General features: G+C 40.3%; 1 protein-coding gene and 1 non-coding gene across 3 annotated transcripts in view; one reads left to right on the top strand and one right to left on the bottom strand.

Moving 5' to 3' along the window:
- The window catches only part of C6 (complement C6), a 55,974-nt gene that overhangs the window by 24,420 nt on the left and 8,661 nt on the right, over positions 1-22,893 (bottom strand). For both annotated transcript variants that reach the window (XM_066378431.1, XM_066378421.1), the window contains 6 exons: positions 22,410-22,566; positions 21,032-21,176; positions 16,555-16,696; positions 11,857-11,995; positions 5,842-6,042; positions 152-392 (listed from right to left, as the gene is read on the bottom strand). In XM_066378431.1, coding sequence (XP_066234528.1) covers positions 152-392; positions 5,842-6,042; positions 11,857-11,995; positions 16,555-16,696; positions 21,032-21,176; positions 22,410-22,566 — 1,025 coding nt within the window. The remainder of the gene's footprint in view (positions 1-151; positions 393-5,841; positions 6,043-11,856; positions 11,996-16,554; positions 16,697-21,031; positions 21,177-22,409; positions 22,567-22,893) is intronic.
- LOC136390253 (U6 spliceosomal RNA) lies at positions 4,645-4,751 on the top strand. The gene has a single exon (XR_010748682.1). It is a non-coding gene; the product is annotated as a U6 spliceosomal RNA (small nuclear RNA).

The following is a 22,893-nucleotide window of genomic DNA, read 5'->3' as shown; positions in this document are numbered from 1 at the left end:
GACTGTGTACTTTTTGGTTGTTCTTCAGAGTTTGGAAACAAAGTAAGGTCTAAATAAAGTTAATAAAAAGAATTAAAATGGTAAAGTAAGAGAGAAGCACATCACATGCTCTCAGATCAGTTCATAGAAATGAGAGCTGATGAAAGCGTACCTGAGTTCTTGAGTTCCTCTCGGCTGTACTGATACAGAAGGTCATACACGCCCCCCAGGGAGCCGGAGGTGAAGTAGTGAGTCCCAAAGTTCTCGAATATCCGGCTGTACAGGGCATAGTTGTATTCTAGAGGCAGATGGTTAAGTGCTTGCAAAAAGACATTAGAAAGATGCAGGTCTTCACTTTTCATTGTAAAGTTTAAGACTTTTATCATTTTATGGACCCTAATAAAACTGGAATCCTAAATGGAAGAGGAGAAAAGAGTACAAAGAAAAAGATGACTAAAGGTAATGAGAGCTTATTTTTAGGTATCAAGCACTCAAATATCATTAATTTGTTATTAGCTTTATTTCAATTTAATATAATGACAATTTTAAGTGTCTATTGCAGCCCTGGCTGATTGGCTCAGTGGTAGAGCGTCAACCCAGCATGTGGAAATCCTGGGTTTGATTCCCGGTCAGGGCACACAGGCGAAGTGTCCATTTGCTTCTTTGCCCTTCTCCTTTCCCTTCTCTCTCTCTTTCTCCCCCTCCTGCAGCATTGGCTCATTGATTTGAGCATGTTAGCCCCAAGCTCCATGGAGCCTCCATCTCAGGTGCTAAAAAGTAGCTTGATTGTGAGCATCAGCCCCAGATGGGGGCTGCTAGGTGAATTCTGGTTGGGGCGCATGTGGGAGTCTGTCTCTGAATCTCCCCTCCACTCTCTTAAAAAAAAAACTCTATTGCATGTCCTCATATACAAAATTATCATGTTCATTTTATTGTCTAGTACATTTTCCTGAGATGACCAAAGTGCTGAACAGTCAATGATGTAAACTGTGTGACTAAGGCATACATTCTCTACCAGTTATCAGGGATCAATTATCAGAAAAGTAAGTCTTCTTTCTTGATTGTTAGTCATGGCTGCATCCCTACTGAGTTTTTATTTAGAAAACCTTGCTACTGTAAGTAATTGAAAAAGGATCATGCCACAAATTTTCAACTGTAAATTATGCAACTGAGATTCAAGTCACAGCTTCATCACTTACATGGAAAAGGCACTTACATTCTTTATGCCTCAGTTACTTGTGAAATGTCACCAGGTGCACAGACGGGGGCTGTGCAATACAGACTTTTCACATCCCTTCAGCATAGTATCGACTAAAATGCTATGATTCAAAATTACTAAGAGGTGAAATTAACCAGAATTGTTTATATTCTCTCTTTTCCATCCATAAGCAGAAATAATTTTTAAAAATCATTTCTTGTTATGCCAGTTTGATTTAGGATTAGATGGTTGATATAATGCCCCAAATCTCATTCCATTAAATTGCTCTTCTACACAGCCACTAAGTTCTTCTACATAGCCACTGAGTTTTATCAATGTATCCATGTAAATTTTTTTTATTTTTTTTAAAATTTTTTTTATATAATTTTATTTTTTTAATGGGGTGACATCAATAAATCAGGATACATATATTCAAAGATAACAAGTCCAGGTTATCTTGTCGTTCAATTATGTTGCATACCCACCACCCAAAGTCAGATTGTCCTCTGTCACCTTCTATCTTGTTTTCTTTGTGCCCCTCCCCACCCCCTATCCCTCTCCCATTCCCCCCTCCCCCCCGTAACCACCACACTCTTATAAATGTCTCTTAGTTTCACTATTATGTCCCACCTACGTATGGAATAATACAGTTCCTGTTTTTTTCTGATTTACTTATTTCGCTTCGTATCATGTTATCAAGATCCCACCATTTTGCTGTAAATAATTTTTTAAAATTTTATATACTTTATTTGAGCTCCCAATTTTAGCAATTGAAAAATGTGAGTAAAAGAAACAAAAAGAGAAGCATATTTTAGCAAAAGAACTTTATTATAGCTATAAATTATTAAACAGCTATCTTCCTGTATGCTATCATTATGGCACAAAATGACTGCTAACTCAAAAGAAAAACAATAACCATGGTTTGTCATCAAACCATGCATTTGAGAGTTGGAGGGGCACTGTGATTTTAATAAGAAGTGCACGGTCAGATTTGGGCCTTGAAACGAGTGGTTCAAAATTTCCAGGTGACCTGAGAAACTAAATTGTAGAAAATGCGAGTGAAATTTTGGTAACTCAGCTCAGCACATGTACCTTCACTGGTCAGTGCATGATGGCTTGAATTGGTTATTTTGGACTAAAAAATTACATAAAAGTAGTTTATTAACCATGTATAATCTATTTCAACATTCTGTGAGATCATTTTTATGTAAAGTAAATTAGAAAAGCACTACTTATTTATTTATATATTATTGTTATTATTATTTTTCAAGAGAGAGATAGGAACATTGAGCTGCTTCTATATGTCCTCTGACCAGAAAATCAAACCAGCAACTTCTGAACTCCAGGATGAAGCTCTAACCAACTGAACTATCCAGCCAGGGCTTAATTGTTTTTTTCTTTAATATGTTGATTGATTTTTAGAGAGACAGAGAGAGAAAGGGAGAGAAAGGGGAGGGGAAAGAGAAGCACTTATTTGTTGTTCTATTCATCCAGGCACCCATTGGCTGCTTCCCATGTATGTCCTGACTGGGAATCGAACCCACAATCTTGCCATTTGGAGAGGACACTCTTAACTAACTGAGCTAACTGGCCAGGGCCTAAAAAGCACTAAATCTTACTGAGAAAATTGGTATTTTGATTTTTAAACAGACTACATGCCTAACAAATATGTTTAGTCAGGTCTGTGATTGAAAAAATTAATAAATAAAGCATTGAGCTCCTCTGAAGGGCTTGGATTGATTTTCAAGTTTGTGAGACCTTGTTTTCAATATTTGAAGATGAAGAGAAGTTGCAGCAATATTTCTTATTTATACTAAGACTTCCTGATTATGTTTGGATTTAATCAAAGACAGAAGTCATGATATTAGGTCAAACCATACAAAGTTGACAATTTTGTGAATTAGAAATGTTTGACTATCAGAAGTTTCATGTGTTTCAATCTGATACTGTCATAGCCCTAAATGTTTCCACTTTAGAGCAGATTATTAGAGGATCAAATAACAGCTGTTTACCTACAGATAAGTGTTCTCTAGCATGCTTGAAACCATGTTTAAAAACCAATTCTGTAAAGCAAATCTTAGTGTCTATATATACTTCAACATCTCCATTTCCTTCCCCACCTTTGACTCTATTTGTAGGCATTTTTTTTTAAATCCTGGATATAATATCAGCATGAGCTGGGGGACTTAACAACAACAAAAGGCCAGAATGACCTTTAGATATTCTGAATCAGTAAGCTAGGGGAAAGACACGATGTGGGTGGGGTTAGGGGTGGTGATGTATTTTTACTTCCTAGTAATTCTGATACTTTGTCTTAAGAATATCATTTGGAAGTTTGAGGAACATTCTATGACCCACAGCCCATTTCAACTGAATTAGCAATTTTGTGTTATAAAAAGAATCCATTTTATTCTCCTTTCTTTTCCTATGTTCACTATCAGAGCTGTACTCTTTTCACAGTCTGTTGAAACAACAAATAAATGAATGAAAACATAAAGCAATAGTTTGAAGTGTAATGCAGTGGGTAAGAAGAGTGACCAAAAATCCACAAACTGATTCCAATTCCCAGCGCTGGCATTTACTGCCTGTGACTTAGTCTCCGGGACATCAGTGCGGTGCCTGGCACGTTAGGTGTCGGACAAATGTGTGTCGAACTAAAAATAAATATATGGTCTTCATCTTACTCATGTGCAAAATGGTGCCAAAAATATCTACTCTGACTACCTCTTAGGATCCTTTTGAAGGTGAATGAAATGCTTATGATATTTATCTATAAAGTTCTACAGGTCCCAACACATGGGACCTCCAGGTGTTGGCCCCACTGGTTCCCGTGTTGGTAGCTCTCTCTACTCTTTCATGTTCCCTTGTCCAGTTCTGTGATTCGGGGCTTGGTCTCCCCATCCATCTCTTTGGAAAGAACAGATACTACTAAGAGTGGTCAGGAACGGATACTCTTTTAAAAGATACCCGTAAATGTCTGAAAGTGTCTAATAGAAAAATCTCTCCCCTAAGTCATTTAAGAGTGGAAGAAATATCCTCGAGATTTGACATGCAATAATAGGAGAAAAATAGAACAGATGAAGAAAGATTAATGGATAAAGATGTACCTTTACTTATTAAAAGAGTCCTATGAGTTCCTGGCAAGATTAATGGGGAAAGTCCAATACTTTGACATAACCTAAATTCTAAGCATAAAAAATTGTAAATTTCCAGACAGAGCCAAAAGAAATCAAACCAGCTCTCCATGTGATTTTCCTCTGCAACCATGGGAAGTAGGAGACAGTGGAATAGCATCTACCAACCATCAAGAGGAGAAGACTATTATCCCAGATGCCATATCTAGCCAAGACACTCTTTATCTTTATCGTTCAGGGGGAAATGTAGGCATTTATATATATATTGTAAGGATTTAGGGAATGTATCTCTCAGGCACCCTACCTGAAAGTAATACTAAAAATATGACAACTGTGCTCAGTTCGGCAGCACAGGAACTAAAATTGAGATGATACAGAGAAAATCAGCATGGTCCCTGCTCAAGGATGACACGCAAATTTGTGAAGTGTTTCATAGTAAAAACATATATGACAGTTAAATGAGAAGAAGGATCTCAAGAAAGGGAAGATGATGGGAGAGAAAACAGTGATGACTAAGTAGAATATAGTCTAAGTAGCATATATGCACTAACATGCAGGTACATATATAAAATATAACTATAACACAAACATAAAATACAAAAAAAGTAAATCAAAAACTTGTAATTTGTAAGTGCTATACGAGGGATCTTTAAGTAGAGAAGATGAGAGTCAGAATAAAATACAAATGTATATATATTATATAAAAGCCAAGACAAAACAATCTTTATGGGACACAAAGGTTTTGTACTATCTCAACACAGCTGGGGTTGGGGAGGCCTGTGATGACATTGAGGAGAGGGAAGCCGTGGGGTTGTGGCTGTCTCAGGGATATAGTGGAATTAGGATGTGGGGAACGGGTTAACAAAACACCTTCTGGGGGCTATAGATAATACTGAATGGGATAAAAGGAAAGCATGGCTGTTATTATGCTTTATAACTAGGGAAGGTAACCACAAGCAGAATTCTAAAGTTAGGGGAACTTCCAGAATGACCACAAGGAAAAAAGGGGAAACAGAATTGTGACAAAGATGGACAAATATAGACCTGAGAAATGGTGACCAAGTGAAATGGGTAAGAAAAAAGAATGAGAGGAAAACGAGCAAGTGACTGTACTAAATGTAAGTTGGCTGAATTTCCCTAGCAAAGGCCTGAGACCATCAGACTACATTTAAAAAGCAAAGTTCTATTACATGTGGTTTGTAAGAAACACATACACTTAAAACCGTAAGATAATAAAAAAAGAAAAACAAAAACTCCAAAACTGTAAACACAGTCAAACACATGCAAAAGAGAAGCATCATTATATATATTATCTGTAAAATTTTTGAAGTGGGATAACATCACCACCACAAAAAAAAACAATAAAGCCATTTTTGGCTTTAAAATAGGAATTAAATAGGAATTAAAAATAGGAATTAAAAATCCTACTGATTGGATATTAAAGCTCCCCCCTTCTTGTTGCATGATCACTGGAATCGGTGGTATTCATTTTCAGGGAAGAATAAAAAGACCAGGGGCCATTTTTATTACCTTTTTGTGGGAGGCCTGAATGGCTTGTTTGAAGGCAGAATTCTGGGTAGAGGACTGACTTCGTGTTGAGGAATAAAAAATTGGCACATGAGTACCACTCTTCTGTACGCCTGAAACCGAGCCTTTTCTGTCGTTATTCTTGTTAATAGGAGTTAAATCCTTATAGAAATCTGATTTCAAATCATCTTCTTTAGTTTCTACCTGGAAGGGAAAAAATCCATATGAAATAAAACAATTTAGGAAATATGGGAGCTACTTGTAAATCTAATACAATGATCATTCATTTATATAACAATAAATCTTTCCTGAAGACCCATTTTGCTAGGGAACATGGGATTACACTAGTCCAGGCATGGCTAACATACGGCCCGTGCGGCCTGCATAATGAGTTTATGTGGACTGCGATTAAATTTTTAATATTCTTCGCACGACGCACTGTGGAAATGAAATAAGTGGTACTTCTAAATCATTATACATAAACTATGATATCTTCAGTAATCTTCAGCTCAACTTATATTTGTGAACAAACTTTTTCTTTAATGAATCTAAATAAAAGTACAAGATCAAGATTAAATGATTTACATTTGGAGGCTGTGTTAAGAATAGCTACTACAAATATAGAGCCAGATATTAAAAAAATAATAGGCGATGCAAAGCACCTCAACACATCACATTTTTTGTTAATTTGTTGTACTAAATTACTTACATTTATTCATAAAAAAATTACATAATAAAATTTTGTTTACTTAAATGAATCATTTTTATATTTAACATTTTTTAATTTTAATATTTCATCCAGCCTGTGAAAAAAGTTTTTTCTAATCTGGCCCAGGGGCAAAAACTGTTGGCCACCCCTGCGCTAGTCCCTGCCCTCAGGGAGTCAATGGTTCAGTCAGGGAGAAAGGCACTCACAGACACTTAATTCAATATATGACATGTTGTGTTGCCAACGGAATTGCCACAAATAACTATAAAACCCAAAGAGATAACACCAGCAAAGTCTAGCTCAAGGAAATGACTCCTAAGCTGAGACTCGATGGGCAAACAAGCTATCGGGACTATTTCTAGCCTGCCTGTGAATTTGAGGCAGTTGGCAATCTAATTTCAGATAGCATTCAGAAAATTACAGCCTAGGAAGGGCAAGAGCTGGTCCTGTTTGATCCTGCTCTGGAATCATTCCCATCCCCTAAGCGTTATTCAGTGTTGGGCATCAGCACGCTACAAGGCAGAGGACAAATAATCGGTTCTGCCTGGGTGCTGATGGTCTAGAAGAGGAGAAAAGCCAGTGAGACTTGATTGGAGCTGAGTGGAGCTGGATTTAAGCACAAGTCAAATCCTCATTATGGGTAAGCTGGTAAGAAGAGAACAATGGAGATTATATATATATATATATATATATATATATATATATATATATATTAAAGTTGCAAAGTAAATTGAAGTGTACTTCTTTATGTTAGAGATGCCTGTCTGGTTTGCCACAGAAAAATCTCTTACTGTTTTAAAATATTCAGTATTCAAAAACACTGTGAAGCACACCGCATGTCACAATTAATTAGCTTGCACAATTAGTCAAGGAAAGACAAAATAACTCAGCTGCAATAAAGTCTTGCACAACAGTAAAATGGAGTCAAAAGTTCGATGTCACTTTCAGATGTCGTGCTGCATACCAGTTAGCATTTAAAATGTCTACAAATAAAGCTCTTCACACCGAAGCAATGTAGTCATATTTGATATAGTTGTTGACATTTCTGTACCACTTCTCTAAAAACCTAAGATTATAAATATTTGGTTTCATGAATTAGCTCTCGCACAAGAATACATGTGTCAGCTTTAAAAAAAGGATATTAACAGATATTAACACATAAGGAAAGAGGCTTGGGTATCCTGGGCAGAGGCTCAGAGAAAATGTGACCATAGTGATTAGCTTGGTGGGAGGGTCGACTCACAGTGATGAAAAATTAAATGGAATTGGGGAACTGGGCCAGGTCTTGAAAGCCTTGCTAAAATACTTGGATTGGATTCAAAGGCAAGCTTTTGCATGTACGATCTTTAAAATTATTAACAGAATGAATGAAAAATTGGGAGTGTTGCCACCATATTTGTGTTTTGCAAAAATCACCTGAACTGTAGTTAACTAACGTGGAAGCAAGGAGGTTCTTTTAAAAACTGTTGTAATAAGCCAAGGGGGACAGGATATGGCCAGGTCTAGGGGAGCAGTGGTTGGGTAGATCGAAAAGATATTCAAGAGCAGATGGGGCGGTGGCAGCAGGGGGGGGGGGCGCTGTTTTATGATGTGAGAGGGGATAGCCAAGAATATGGAAAGCCAAGATAACTTGAAAGGAGGAAGATGAGTTCTTTTAGTGGCATGTAAGGAACAGCTGGTGGGCTCTGATAAATTTCATTTTTTTCCTACATTTTCCTAGGAAAACATGTTAACCAAGTTCTGGGGAAAGGTTCTAATTCCCATTTTGCACATTATTGTGAGGTTCTTCCTGAGCCCATTCTGGGATCTGTGTGTCTTGTGAGCTGATGACCTGGAGCTCCGTGTGCATTGACACCTTTCCTTTTGTGTTTGGAGAAAGGGGGTAAGTATGTAGGAAAGGGCAAAAGAGTGCTCAGAGAACGGGTGGTGGTGGGGGGACAGAGGGGACAGTGTGGCACCTGGTTTCCTAGGTGATGAGGGTCAGAAACAGAGCCTGAAGTTTTGACTTTTTTTTTTTTTTGGTGTGTGTAACAGAGACAGAGAGAGAGACAGAGAGAGGGACAGATAGGGACAGAAAGACAGGAAGGGAGATGAGAACCATTAACTCTTCGTTGTGGCAACTTAGTTGTTCATTGATTGCTTTCTCATATGTGCCTTGACCGGGGGGCTACAGCAGAACAAGTGACCCATTGCTCAAGCCAGTGACCTTGGGCTCAAGCTGGTGGTCCTTGCTCAAACCAGAAGAGCTCACACTCAAGCCGGCAACCTCAGGGTTTTGAACCTGGGTGCTCCGTGTCCCAGTCTGACGCTCTATCCACTGCGCCACTACATGGTCAGGCTAAAGACTTTTACCAGGGATTTCAGAAGGCTCTGAAGGAGTGTAGAGCTGTGAATTTTCCAGGCTTAGGGATGCAGCAAGGGTCCATTTCTAGGTAGGTCAGTGTCTTGGTGAGAGTCAAAGTGTAGTGGTCACCATGCCTTACATTCTGCTGGTAACAGCAAATGCTCAGCACACAGCCAGTAGCAAAGCAGTAACAGCAAAGAAAAGAGCACAAGATTCCTGAGTAAGTGCACCTGTGGAGGTGGATGCCAGGCTCTGGGTGACAGCTCCTCATTTGGCAGTTAGGGGACCCAGAGAGGCAGAATTCTTCCTATGTTCCCCTAGTCCTACCTCCTGTCCAATGCCTCCCCCCACCCCTCTTTCAGGAGCCTCTTTATAGCTAGCCCATAATATCATCTGTCTTAAAAAAAAACAAAACACACCAATCCTGCAGGAGAAGGGAAGTCAGATGCCTGCTGAATTTTTCCTCCTCTATCGTTTTTAAATAAGGTTTAGCTTAGATTTGCACTTGCCTGCCAAAGGCATAAAAATATAGAAATCAGTGAAAAGTAACCCAATAGATTGCGACCTTGGGTTTGGCCATCTCCAAATCATTGTTTGAAGACGTACATAGCTCTGTGATCTTCATCAGCAGCTGAATATCTCCCAGAACTCAACAACATGTAATTAGAGATCAGGTTCTTTAGCTTCGACAAGTTTTAGAACGACACTGATAATGCAATGAGTCTACTCTCTTCTGAATGGGGGTTTTCAGGCTGTTTTTCCTGATATAACTTGCCACGCAGACTTGGGTTACCAAGTTCCATGGGTAGTTCCAGGGGTCTGCTGGTAAATGTTTAACAGCCAGCTCTCTGGGAGGGGAAAATGACATGATTTACTCCAGCATTTGCCTCTTGTCATGGTGGACACACTCCTACCATAGCTTTCAACCTACCTACGTGGTGCCTCTGAATTCCAACGGGGGAAACGAGGCATAGAAGCAAATTATTATATAGTGTTTTCATGGCACAGGTACAATAGATATCAGGTAGCCTCAGGAGCAGCAGTGAGAGTAAATGGAACACCACCATTGAAAAGTGATACATTTTGAGTAACTACCACCCATATTTGTAATATTTTTATTTACTAGTAAGATTATATATGCACTATTTAATAATGGCTGTGCTTCACAATCAGCTCACAATATTTATGAAAATTTAACAATTAGCCCTTGTAAACTGGAGGGCCTGGCTCCATTGGTGAATCTCCCAGGTGACACCTTTTAAACGATAGTTAAACGATAGTTCTCTGCAGGTCCTCAGACCTGACATGCATAGCACAGCTGTTGACGTCTTTCTTGATAAAAGCAGCAGGGCCTCATCTCGCACTGTGCACAGGAGTGGGAGCCAGGATGCTCACCCTGTTCTGCCGCTGACCGGCTGCACAGCTCTGAGAAAGCTTCCTATCTTCACTGAGCCCAAATCTCCTACTGGGAAGGTGGATATCAATACTCTCCTACCTTTCTGGGAAGGCTGTGAGAGGCATTGAGTAAAACAATATATGCAAGGACTTTGAAAACTCTAACATGTCTTGTAAGTGTGAAATGTCATCCGAGCCCAATTGGTCCTAACCTCTAAGTGCTGGGCTTAACCTCTCTGACTTGTAAAATCGCATCAAATAGATACGGAGGATACTGGCAGTAAATATTTTTTGGAAATTATTGTATTTTGAAAGCAAGCTTATGGATTGGTTGTTAGAGAGCTAGAAAGCATCCTCCAACAGAACCATATTGTATATAAATATTTGGGGTTTAGCTCTGGCTGCAAAGCCTATTCAGTATAACACATCTTAACCCTAGTACCATCACTGAGAGAATTTTGATGCTACTATTTCTTTGGGAAAATGTCTCTTCTGAGTTACTGTGTAGCATTCTAGCAGAGCTTGTAGCATACCACCTCCCTTGGTGGGAGTGGACCCTCTAGTGTTATTTAGCATCTATCCCTGGGTGGTCCCTTGACTTGATCAGCGGTCACTTAGTCCTCTTGTCTCTTCCATCTTCAGACAGACATGAGGCTTTCAGGGTAAGTCTCCCAGAAGGTGTCTGAATTTGGCAGTTGGACCCTGAGGACATTCCCCGCACCATTAATGTTGATTAGATGGTGCTAAATTGAGTTTATCACATTGGAGAAAGTGCCTGTGTCTCTATATGTATATCAAAGTTGTTCTAAAGATGAGGGTTCAATGACTTTAGCTGAATTCATACTCTCCATAAAGTGGTCTCAGAAATCATTAAACCTGAAATTCTTTCTAGCATATCAATGTGTGTGCATGAATGTTTCTATGAAAATCATGTCTTTTCTGTTTCTCTTACCATAAATTAAAAGAAAGAGATTGTTCAGTTCAACAAGTAGGGAGCCCTTATGAGGAAGGCCTGGGCTAGCTTCTGGAGTGTGCAGTAACGCTCATTACCACTTAGGAAAACACACAGAAAACCAGAGCAACTAATAAAGTAGGAAGGAACTGGCAGAGCTATCCCCTTATACTGAGGGTCATCTTGAGTTTTTAGAAGGCATACATTCCTTCATGTTTAAGTTTAGTGGTTTCCTGAGAGAACTATCTATGGTAGGAGAAAATTCTGAATAAATCAAACCATTTATTTTCTATTGGAGATACGAACAGCTGTATGTTCACCGGGAAAGCAAGAACTCTGGAGTTTGGGAAATCTAGATTTGAATCTCTAATCTGCTACTTACTAGCTGTTTGACTTTGGGCCAATTAATTAGCTTAGTTTTTTTTTTATCAGTAAATTGGTGATAATTACACTGACCTCACTGGTTTATAGAGCGATTCAACACAAACACCTAACAGGCCATGAACAATGTTCATTACCTTTTATATTCTGTCCCTTCATGCATCACTAATTTTTCATTGGGAATTTAGCTTATAATCCCCATTGATGTTGAAATGCCACCACGATAGGCTGTCATACCTCAAAGTTGACATAGTCCAGGTTGGCGGGCACTCGGTATGGATTACTCGCCTTACTGCTTTTGACAGTTTTACACACTCCTCCCATGAAAGAGCTATCCAGGACTTCTCCTCTGGGCTCGCCTGCCAGGAGATTAAACCTAGAAGTGAAGTAATCATCAAGAATTCAGTAGATGTAGAGCAATCTCTAAAATTTGCCTTGCTGATATGAAAGAAACCCCTCTCCTGGACATGTCTGACGCGTGACAAGTGACTTGAAGAATAGCCCTTCTTTTCCTCGTCGAGGCAAAGCACTGGTACGGGCTGGAAGTCAGAACTCAGCGCCCTGGTCCTGCAGGTTCTCCTCATTCCCCTCTCTCACTTGTTGTAGGCTTTCGCATAACATAAAGCATGCGTTTTTAATTCTGTCATGTCTTCATGTCTTGTACAACCAGCACGCACTTTGGATGCAGAGTATGAAATGAATTATTACATAACTAATGCCTTTGTAGGTCGTCCCCTTCTCTCAGTAAGCTATAAAGCTAATAAGAACATGTTAACAGCAAGAGTTTAATAAACTGTAGTAATGTTTTTATTAACTGATAACATTTAAAACTTACTTAACAAATGCTTACGTACTATTTACTGTAAGTCAAGCACTGTTTGATCTATATTTAATGTTCTATTTATTTAATATTTATGATAACTATGTGAAGTACATATAATTACCATTGTACAAATAAGGAAATTGAAGCATATAGATTAATTAGCTTAGCACAAATTAAGTATGTAAGAAAATTATTCTTTGGTAGATGAGAAAGTCCTCCCAGATGTTAATAGTTTTCCAAATTCTTATAGATATTAATATGTATTCTGTGGCAAAAAAGTTTTGTGTTGAAAGTTTGGTAATGCTGGATTACATATAGTGAGATAATAGAAAACATATCTAATGGTCTTTGCCCCTGGTTGTTGGCACAGGGCTCTGAAAGCCCTTGTAATCTCCTAAATGATAAGAGCACTAAGAGCATCTTTTGTTCTCATACTTAGTCTTTGACCCCAGATTGTGACACAGGGCTTCAAATCCCTTAGAATATCCTGGGTGTTAGTAGTGTCCTTTTTACTTTTCAAAAAAATTCTATTTTTCAGTTATAGTTGACATACAATATTATATCAATTTCAGGTGTACAACACAGTGATTGGGCATTTCTATAACTCACAAAGTAATCACCCTGATAAATCTAGTACCCATATGTGCAGTGTCTTTTTTTCTAACGAGGAGACTCTTAGTGGGCTCTTGGTGGGGACTGGTGAGCAGAAAGATCGAGCCTTGATGAGAAGCTTAGAATTTTCAGCTCCACCTTCCAGCTAAGGTTGGAAATGGAGTTAACGATTGAGCAGGCCTACATGATGAAGCTTCCAAAAAAAAAAAAATTCCATCAGTATAGGGCTCAGGGAGCTGAGTTCTAGTGAATACATGGAGGTACTGGTAGAGGGTCACACCGAGAGGGTGTGGAAGCTCCGAGCCTCCTCCCACTGAGTGTTCTCTGCATCCTGCACCGTGTCCGCTCATAATAATCTGGGAAGCAGTAAGTAAGCTGTTTCTCTGGATTCTGCGAGCCCCTCTAGCAAGTTAATCAAACCCAAGGCGGGGGCGGGGGGGGGGCGTTGGGAAACTTCCATGTGTCAGAAGCATGGGTGAAGTGGCACCGGAAGTCGGGGGGCAGTCTTGGGGGACTGAGCCCTTAATCTGTGGCATCTGACACTGTATCCAGGTAGATACAGTGATGCCCAGCTGGTGCCGCAGGGAATTATTTTATGGGGGGCGCTCCCACACATCTGGCGTCAGAAGTGTGAGTTGGTGGTGGTGTGAGGGGAAAACAGGTACAGTAGGAGAACTGGTAGGGGAAATAGAGCCCAATGAAGCTGTCCAAAAAGCGGAGTGATTCCTGTGGGTCCCGTGAGATGCATCTTATTCCCCAATAGCTGTGAGCACAATCTGAGGTGTGTTCTTATTCACACTTGAATTTGTATCAAAATGGGTCCTTGAGGGAGGAAGTATGAGGGGCTGGTCTGAGGAGAAGTTCCCAAACTACTTAAGTCAGCATGACAAACACAGGTGTTGCAGGCTCATCATTTCATGTTCTGACTTAAGAGGGATCAATGAAGTAAAAGAACTGCTAACCTTATACTGCCTTATGCAGCCAGCTTATGAGTTTGTCACAAACTGGCTCCCAGGTCACAAGGAAACTCAGAAGGTAGCAGAGCTCCCACACATCTGGGGTCGGAAGTCTCTGCTTGCAGAGAGCCCAGAGCTGGGGTTTCCACGGAGGCGCCAGGCCAGGCCCCACAAACCTTTCACCAGTTAAGTCAACTCTGTCCTGTTCTTTCTCCTCTCCTCTTTGGTATTTAAATTGGCTTTAAATATTTTAGTGTTTCAAATGCATCATAAATTTTAAAATGCATCATGAATTTTAACATTATAGGTTTCTAAAGGGCTTTTATCTAATATGGTTTAACATATATTTTCTAACTCTTTGCACTAACTTAAAAATTATATATACATATATACATATATAAATATGCTTGTGTGTGAATGTGTGTGTGTGTGTGTGTGTATGTGTGTATTTGTACCTTGGCTGAACCTGAGAAAAAAATAAAGTTTGCTAATATCACTGATTCTTGCTTCAGGTGTAAGACCTGGTGACTGATGTTGGCAACGTAAGAATATTGTTCTGTCTTCTTAAATTCTTCCTTGGGGAGATGTCATTTTAAAAAAGGTTCAGCCACCAGGGAAGCTACCTTTGTGGTAGAAATGTGTCAGAGAGGAGGCAGGGATTCTAAGGCCAGCAGATTAGGAAAAGATTCCAGTAAGCAGTCTCAAAACTCTCAGTTCTTGGGGAGGCGAGGAGAGGACTAGCTGTCCCGAGCCAGCAGGTTTAGCTCATTTCTGAGAATCCTTGGGACAACAGCTCTGCTTGGCAGCGGCCCACACAGTCCATCTGTCAAAGTACGCGTAGCATGTGGTCGCCCCCATCTGCGACCCTAGAGTCTAGAACAACTGAGCAAGAGGTGGCTTTGTCAGGTCACCCTTCATCAACCAGAACGTCAGAAAAACAGGATTATCAAGTGGGAGTTTTGGCTGAGGTCTTTCTTCAGGGGAAGGGAAAAAAAAACAACATTTCTGCACATTGATAAGATGATGCTGTTGAAACACTGTCACTGAAATCAACTCTAATTAGAAATTCTTAAGACAGAGCCTCAAATAAGAAACTTAGAGGGGGAGGGGAGGGATCTGCAGCCCAGAGATGTTCAATAACTTGGCTATGATGCAGTGAATTGATGCAGAACCAGGTCTAGAACCTGGCTCCCTCAGGTCCAAGCTAATGGCAGTCCCATTGTACTGCTGGCCTTGAATTTGGTTCAGTAGCTTCCGCTTTTCATGCTGATCCAATGAGGCTGTATTTGCAATGGCTGCTCTTTGTCTTTGGTGCCTCAAGGCTTCGTATTATATCAGTCTGGCAGCATGAGTGGAGACTTTAAAAAAGCCCAATACAAAGCCATGAAAGCGAATGGCAAACTATTTGCCTTATGGCCAAAAATCGGAATGAGGTTTCTTTATCATGGGAACAGGAGATTATCATTACTGATTGTTCTGAGGGTTCCAACCGTGGCTTCCTTCTTCTGTTTCCATTGAGTTCTCTCACATTTTCTAAAGCTTTCTAGGACACTGGCTCAGTATAATGAATTTAGACTCCCTTGCCAAACATCTAATGCCCTCATGACTTGAAAGATGCACAGTAGAATTTCTGAGCACTACTCAAAGATTGGGATGAAGGTTGCAGGGTGTCCTGAGGTTTCTTCCAGTATGGAAGCTGTTAAGCTGGTTATTGTCCTGAATTGGCACACAATGATGGAAAGAGCCTGGGTTTTGAAGTCTAGGTTTGGATCCTGGTTTTGCTATTTACTAGTTGGTAGAGTTGAATAAGTTATTAAATCTTTCTGAGGTGCAGTTTGTAAACTGAACAAAACCAGATGGTAATGCAGGTCTGACCTTTGGCTTTTAACTGTACTGACCTTCCCATGGGTTTTGTGAGAAAAAGTTTTGAACGCCCTAGCCATGTTCATTTCCCCTCTAACTCTCTTAACTTCCTCACACCATTGCTTTTCATCACCCTCTTTTCCTGTGTTTGCCTAAGTCCTTCCCCTGGCATGATCTTTCACTGTTGACTCAGGGCTGGACTCAAACCCTTGAAGGCTGGTTTTGCTTCTCTCGTGTTCTGACTGTCAACACAATCATAGGCAGTTTCCTGATACCCTTGTTCTCTGTGATCTTCTGGCACTTCTGAGTAAGTGGTTACTCACCCACTCAAAACCAGGCCCCAAGAACCCATCCTGCCCCCCCCACCAACAGTTTGCCCTGATCTTCTCCAGAGCTGCCGAAAGGATGTATAAGAAAGAAAACAAGCAACAAGTATGAAGGGCCTATAACATTGCCTGGTACAAAGTAAAAGCGAACATGCTAAACAATTTTATTCCCTAGGGGTGAGGATCATGGCCACAGGAGGCCTGAGCATGGCAGCCCAGTGCCGGAGACAGGCTAGGCACAGCAGGAGGAGCTCAGTGCAGAAGGCAGACCGGGTCTCATTGCTCCATCACTGCTTCCAGCTCATTGGTTCTTTGACCCTTCTATTCCCCCAAATGGTAAAAAGACGATACCTACCCAGTGCCCATCGCAAAGACATTAGGGATGGGACCATACTTCCGTGAGCACACTGGTTTTGTTCTCCCACAATTTCTTTCATCTGAATTGTCACCGCAGTCATTTTCTCCATTGCATTCTAATTTGCTGGCAATGCAGCGGCCTGGTAGAGAAAAGCAAACAGCGGCATCACAACAAATGATCATTTACGACACCATTCATTTGAAACATTAGGGCATTACATTTCAAAGAAAAGTTAAAAGCAAGTTTTCACTTTTTTTAACAGACTTATTCAATATCATGCCTTACATTTAAAAATCTTTTTTAATTTTTCAGTCACAGGTAACATTCAATATTATATTAGTTTCAGGTGTGTAGCATAGTGGTTAGACACTTGTATAACTTACAAAGTAATTGCTCAAGAAATCTAGCACCCACCTAAGTTTTCACCATTATTTTTAAATTTTTTAATTTTAATTTTTTATTTTTTATTCATTTTATAAAGGAGAGAGAGAGAGAAGGGGGGAGGAGCAGGAAGCATCAACTCCCATATGTGCCTTGACCAGGCAAGCCTAGGGTTTCGAACCGGCGACCTCAGCACTTCCAGGTCGACGCTTTATCCACTGCGCCACCACAGGTCAGGCCAGTTTTCACCATTTTTGATAAAGATTTAGGAACATACGGAGGTGGAAATGATAAATTGATATTTTTCTCCTATATTTTTTTTAGGATTCAGAGTCACTGTGGGGCTGATGGTCTTAAATAAGAGAATTAAGCTCATTAATATTATAGAATCTTTCTCATTAATATTATAGAATCTTTCTGCATAAGTTCATTAATATTATAGAATCATGTTCTGTAGGAGAAAATGAACAGTAGGTTCAGAATTTTGATATGACCCAGGACAGCAAACTCAAGGTCACTGTTTTATTTTTTTAAATTGTAATTTTACACGCACGCACACACACACACACACACACACACACACATACATATAGCAGCATGGCTGAATCTCTAAAATATTATGTTGAAAACATCCAGACACATTAAAAGTCATACCACGTGACTCCTTTATATGATGATCAAGAACAAGAGGGAGGGTTAACTGGAAAGAGGAAAACAGGGATTTCTCTAGGTTTATGGGCATTTTCTATATTTTGATTATTGGGGGGTGTATACATTCATCAAAATTAAATTTCACATTTATTATCTGTGCATTTTACTATTTATAACTGTTTTACTATACATAAATTACTACATTTTATATTATGTAATCATTATAATTACTGCATATAATTGTTTTGCTATGTATAATTTACCATATCTAATTATTTTTTTGGACAAGTTAAATAAATGCCTAGATGCTACAACATTATTAGGTAGCAGCTTAAATTCATGAGTTTAAGAAATAAGAAAGACTTCATGTACTTTTGATAATTTCTTTCCCTCTTAAACTTGCTGAATTTCCTAAAGATACTTGAGATCAGTCTATATATGTGACAAAAACTGAAATGCCTTGTGTACAGTGACAGCCCCCTCCTGTCCCTCACCCTCTAGCCTGTAATCAGGAATGCTGGTGCTCTACCATTATGGAGAAGACCTATTAGCAAGGGGAGGGATAAAAGCAAGAGGACATCTCTCTCTTTTTTTTTTTTTCTGAAGTTGGAAACGGGGAGGCAGTCAGACAGACTCCCGCATGTGCCCGACCGGAATCCACCCGGCATGCCCACCAAGGGGCAATGCTCTGCCCATCTGGGGCATTGCTCTGTTGCAACCAGAGCCATTCTAGCGCCTGAGGCAGAGGCCACAGAGCCATCCTCAGTGCCCGGGCCAACTTTGCTCCAATGGAGCCCTGGCTGTGGGAGGGGAAGAGAGAGACAGAGAGGAAGGAGAGGGGGAGGGGTGGAGAAGCAGATGGGCGCTTCTCCTGTGTGCCCTGGCCGGGAATCGAACCTGGGACTCCTGCACGCCAGGCTGATGCTCTACTACTGAGCCAACTGGCCAGGGCCAAGAGGACATCTCTTGAGTGATGTTAGGAATGTGGCAGGTGTGATATAGGTCCAATGGGACACTGCTAAAAATAATTCCAGGCCAAAAAAACTCAATGGAGTAGGAAGCACCATGGGAGAGATACTGTAAGCCACACATGCATCCTATATCAAAGAAGGGAGGGGAAAGGTGAAGGGCAACTTGGACAGCATAGGATTTGCAGAAGTCAGCAGTTAGCCAGCATATACACATACTGCATACACACTTACACCTGGAGCCATGTGATCATTTAGAAACTGTATATGTTTTTTCCTATGTACTTACACAGATTTTTGTTACTGCAATGACATATTATTTTTAAAACCAGCTGCAAATTCTCTAGTCACCTATGCTTAAAAGTAGGATTTTGAGAGAGGCGTTGGCACAGTGTATGGAGGTTAACCTCATAGGTAATTCTCAAGCATTCATTAAACTAATACACACAGTCTGGAGGCCTTTTGGAGAACTCTGAACAGAAACTATGAAGGAGGAAAGGAAAGAAGAAAACGCTTAGGGATAGACAGTTCTTTAGTAATTGAGGGCCAGATATTGTCCTGAGTCAGATAAGTGATGGTTCATCCAACCTTTTATTCCCTTTGAGAGTGGCACTGGTGGGTGTTGTAGGAGAGCATAGTAGTAAATCACCTTTAGTAGAATATTTAACAACCAATTTCCCATGACACCACCCAATGAGAATGGTTGCCAACCAAATCTGTACCAGGGATCTGTACCAGGGATTAACCAGTGAATGAATGAATGAATCTTGGGAAGACCTAGGGATTCTTGGTGAAGGGACCTGGGCAGTAGTTTACCCAGGGAGCTCGGGGTAACAGCTGCTTACTAACCACTGCAGATGCATTTCAATAGTTTTGCCTGTTTGTTTTCTGTTCTTATCAATGACTGTGGACATATTGCTGATGAACTGGTGTTCAGTTGTGTGCACACCACCAACTTTCCTGAAATTGCTCATTATGCATTGGTGGCCTATGGATGTATGTAAAGCCTTAAACTTCTGAATATGTTTGGCTTAAACAAAGCTCTTCTGTAATAAATTTTATAGAATTGATCATCTATTAAATAAAGGAGTTTTTCCTGGTAATGTCTTAAAAACTCTCCTTCAAGCATCCCATCTTTGTTCTTCAGTTCGAAATCTTTATCTTAACCTTTTGGATATGATGCTTAGGTCTGTTCTCAGCCATTGCCATCGGGATTTTTCTCCTATTCACTCTTTTGTCAGTATCTCACATGACCTGACTCATATAGGCATGATGTGTATTGATCTGCCCTTGTCCCATCCAATAAGAACTCAAGGTTTGGGGGAGCAGGGCACAGAGGGAAAACCCCGACACCAACCTTTCTGTCTGACATTTAGAAAAGATTGGCAAAACTGAAGACAGGAAGCAAGGATTCAAAGGAGAGAGACCTTCAGTCTAGGGTCTGGGTCCATTTTCTATGGGATTTGAAATCTTCGATCTGGTTATAAACGCTTTACTTTTCAGTGTATTCCAGAGCACAGAGAAATGATGCAAACTATTCATCTGAACTCTACATTTAACTTCAAATGGGCTGTTTAGATAAGAGGACAGTGAACTATGGCCCATGGGCTAAAACTGACCTGCTGCCTGTTCTCGTAAATAAAACTTCATTGGAGCCCAGCCATGCTCGTTTGTTTATGTACTGTCCACTGCAGCCCGGATGCCAAGACACCACAGCTGAGTTCTTGCAATCTAGACCGATGACCTGCAAGGCCTACGATATTTACCATCTGGGTCTTGATTAAAAACGCTTGCAGAAATCTGATCTGGACTACTCAAAATGGTGAGCATTGAAGAGCTATTAATTAGCAAGAAGATACTACCTAGATTAAATAGTACATTCAAGACTTGATGATAATCTAGTGAAACCTCACCAAATTTATAAATCTGAATGAGTATTGGACTCAAAGGGAATGTTGCCATTGTTGAGATCATTTTTAGTCTCCTCCTTTGGAGACATTCAGTGGGCCACCCCATAGAATTTGTCACCTCATCTCTCATTAGCTCCCTGACATAATGTCTTAATATTAATATTCTTATCTTAATAAACTATATGAAAAATCTTTTTAGTCTGTTGCTTCAATTGTTTATCCTGATTATAAATTTGTACTTTATTAATAGCCAACTTCTAAAAGTATCTGCCTCCTTCTTTTCCTCCTCCTCCTTTCTCTCCCTCATCTTTATACCAATGTAGGGATCTGGACACCATACTTAATGAGCAAATGAATCCGGTAAGTCATTGAGATGGTTAAATGATTGAAGGCTATCATTTCACACATGAATAGCTTGGTAATTGGTAGCAGAACACCTCCATCTCCACAGTTAAAATATGGTGGGTTTTCTATAGCATGTCTTTTGCCGGAGTGAACTGGAATAACTTCAGGTCCATCAAGTCATTTTTAGTAGAGGCTAAACATTTTTCAAAAGTACGTTACCACTGTCACAACGGAATTTATTCTTGCAGTCAAGCTCTTCGATTTTGCAGAGTTTGGATGGAATACATGGTTGAAAATTCACCAGGGGCTCCATACACATTTGTCCTCCAAACTGGCCGGGACGCAAAACAGATCTGACCTTAAACTGGAAGAAAAGGAGAGAAAGATGAGTAACTCTGAGGAAAGGTCAAAGCCAAAATGTATCTAAGAAAACTGGGCTTCTCAATCACATAGTGATTTTCTACTATACTGTTCCCGAATTAATGAATAATCTTTCTGATTCCATTCTTGTATGTCCTTAAGGAAGTCGTCGCCTCTCTGGGCCCCAGTGTTCCTGAAATGAGGAAGTGGGCAAAAAGAGTTCTAAGACTTCCAACTCTAAAAGCATATGATTCTAAATGAGATTGAAATCTAATGCACCTTTATTTACCGACTATCTCCTGAGCGCAGATTCTTCCAGGTATTAATAATGGCCCCTCCACATCTTAAAGACAGTGTGGTGTGAACAATAATTCTGAGAGGATTTGGGACTTTTCTTGCCCAGGAAGTCACCATGCAACCAATGTGGACACATTCTCTACACTTGAAAAGATTTTAAATGTTGACTAGTAGAACAGAGTCAGGGAAGTATGAAAGTATGAAAGGATTATAAAGTACTGACTGTGACGTCAGAAAAATCTGAGTTCACAGGGCAGCTCCTACATTCATTAGGGGTGTACTCCTGATGGCCCATAACCTCCTCCTCTGTAAAGTGGGTAAAAACCCACAACGTGCTGTCTGTTTGAATAAGCTGGTGTGTGTAAGGGGCCTTGAACAGTTTGGCTCAGAGAGCAGGTACTACACAGATGAGTTTCTTTTTCTTCCCTAACGTGTGAATGCTCTGCACCCGCCCGGTCTGGGGTTCACACGGGCAATGTCCTTACAGGAACGAACTTGAGGTGGGTATATATTGCCTCTGGGAACAGTAAACAAACTGAGGGACTTTCCCATGGGGAGGAGGAACTAAGAGGAAGGGCAGGGAGTCAGGCTTTTCGTTAATGCCTCATATTTCTGTCTGATTTAACCTTTGGACTGGAATCCCCATTCCCAGCACCTGCTTGTGCTTCCTGTGTCCTCAGAGGGCACGGAGCTGGGCAGCTGCAGTGTGGGTCCTGCACTGAATTTCCTTTCAGTGGCCATGCAATAGTGAAACATGTAAGATGAACCCAACTGACCACCCCCAAAATTGCTACATGAAATTTTGCTTCAATGGAAAGTGGAAAGTTTATTTTCAGAAATGGAAGAAATTCAGCATTTCTGTGGCTATTGAGCTTTTCAGGGAATCTGAGCCTTTTTCATTGAGACTCAGATTTCCTGACTATGTCCATGTGCCACCTACCTGTTTTTCAACACAAGGGTCACAGTTGGACCATGGTCCATAATCTGCTAGGAGGCAGTTGATAGGACAGGCTTGCCAGTTACATTCTCTGGTCTCCTGGAAGGTGCAAAGCTGGCTGCAGTGGTTTGTCACATAGTAGTCATTTATTGTTACTTGTCTGGAATAGTGAGGGAAAGTCTGCTTAGAATGAGTGTGTGTGTTCACTGTGGCTCCAGCCCAATGAGAAAAATGTCACTGAGTGTTAACTATAGAGAAAAAAAGGAAAGGTTTTTATGAACAATCAGGTAGGCTGGCATAAGGACAGTTCTTACCATTTCATGGAACTCAGGACTGGGTATGTAATTTACCAGGCCCAGTGGAAAATGACCGGGGGGGGGGGCAGCTCTTACTCAAAAATCAAGAATTTCAACACAGTGATGGTAGATCCTTGAGCCAGGCACTTAGCCCAGCTCAGTGTGGGGTCCCATATCATGAAGCTGGTCCT

This window comes from Saccopteryx leptura, chromosome 1 (genome assembly GCF_036850995.1).
Source record: "Saccopteryx leptura isolate mSacLep1 chromosome 1, mSacLep1_pri_phased_curated, whole genome shotgun sequence".
In the NCBI taxonomy this organism is placed as follows: domain Eukaryota; kingdom Metazoa; phylum Chordata; class Mammalia; order Chiroptera; family Emballonuridae; genus Saccopteryx; species Saccopteryx leptura.
The sequence above is the reverse complement of the archived record's forward strand: the minus strand, read 5'-3'. Positions and strand labels throughout refer to the sequence as shown.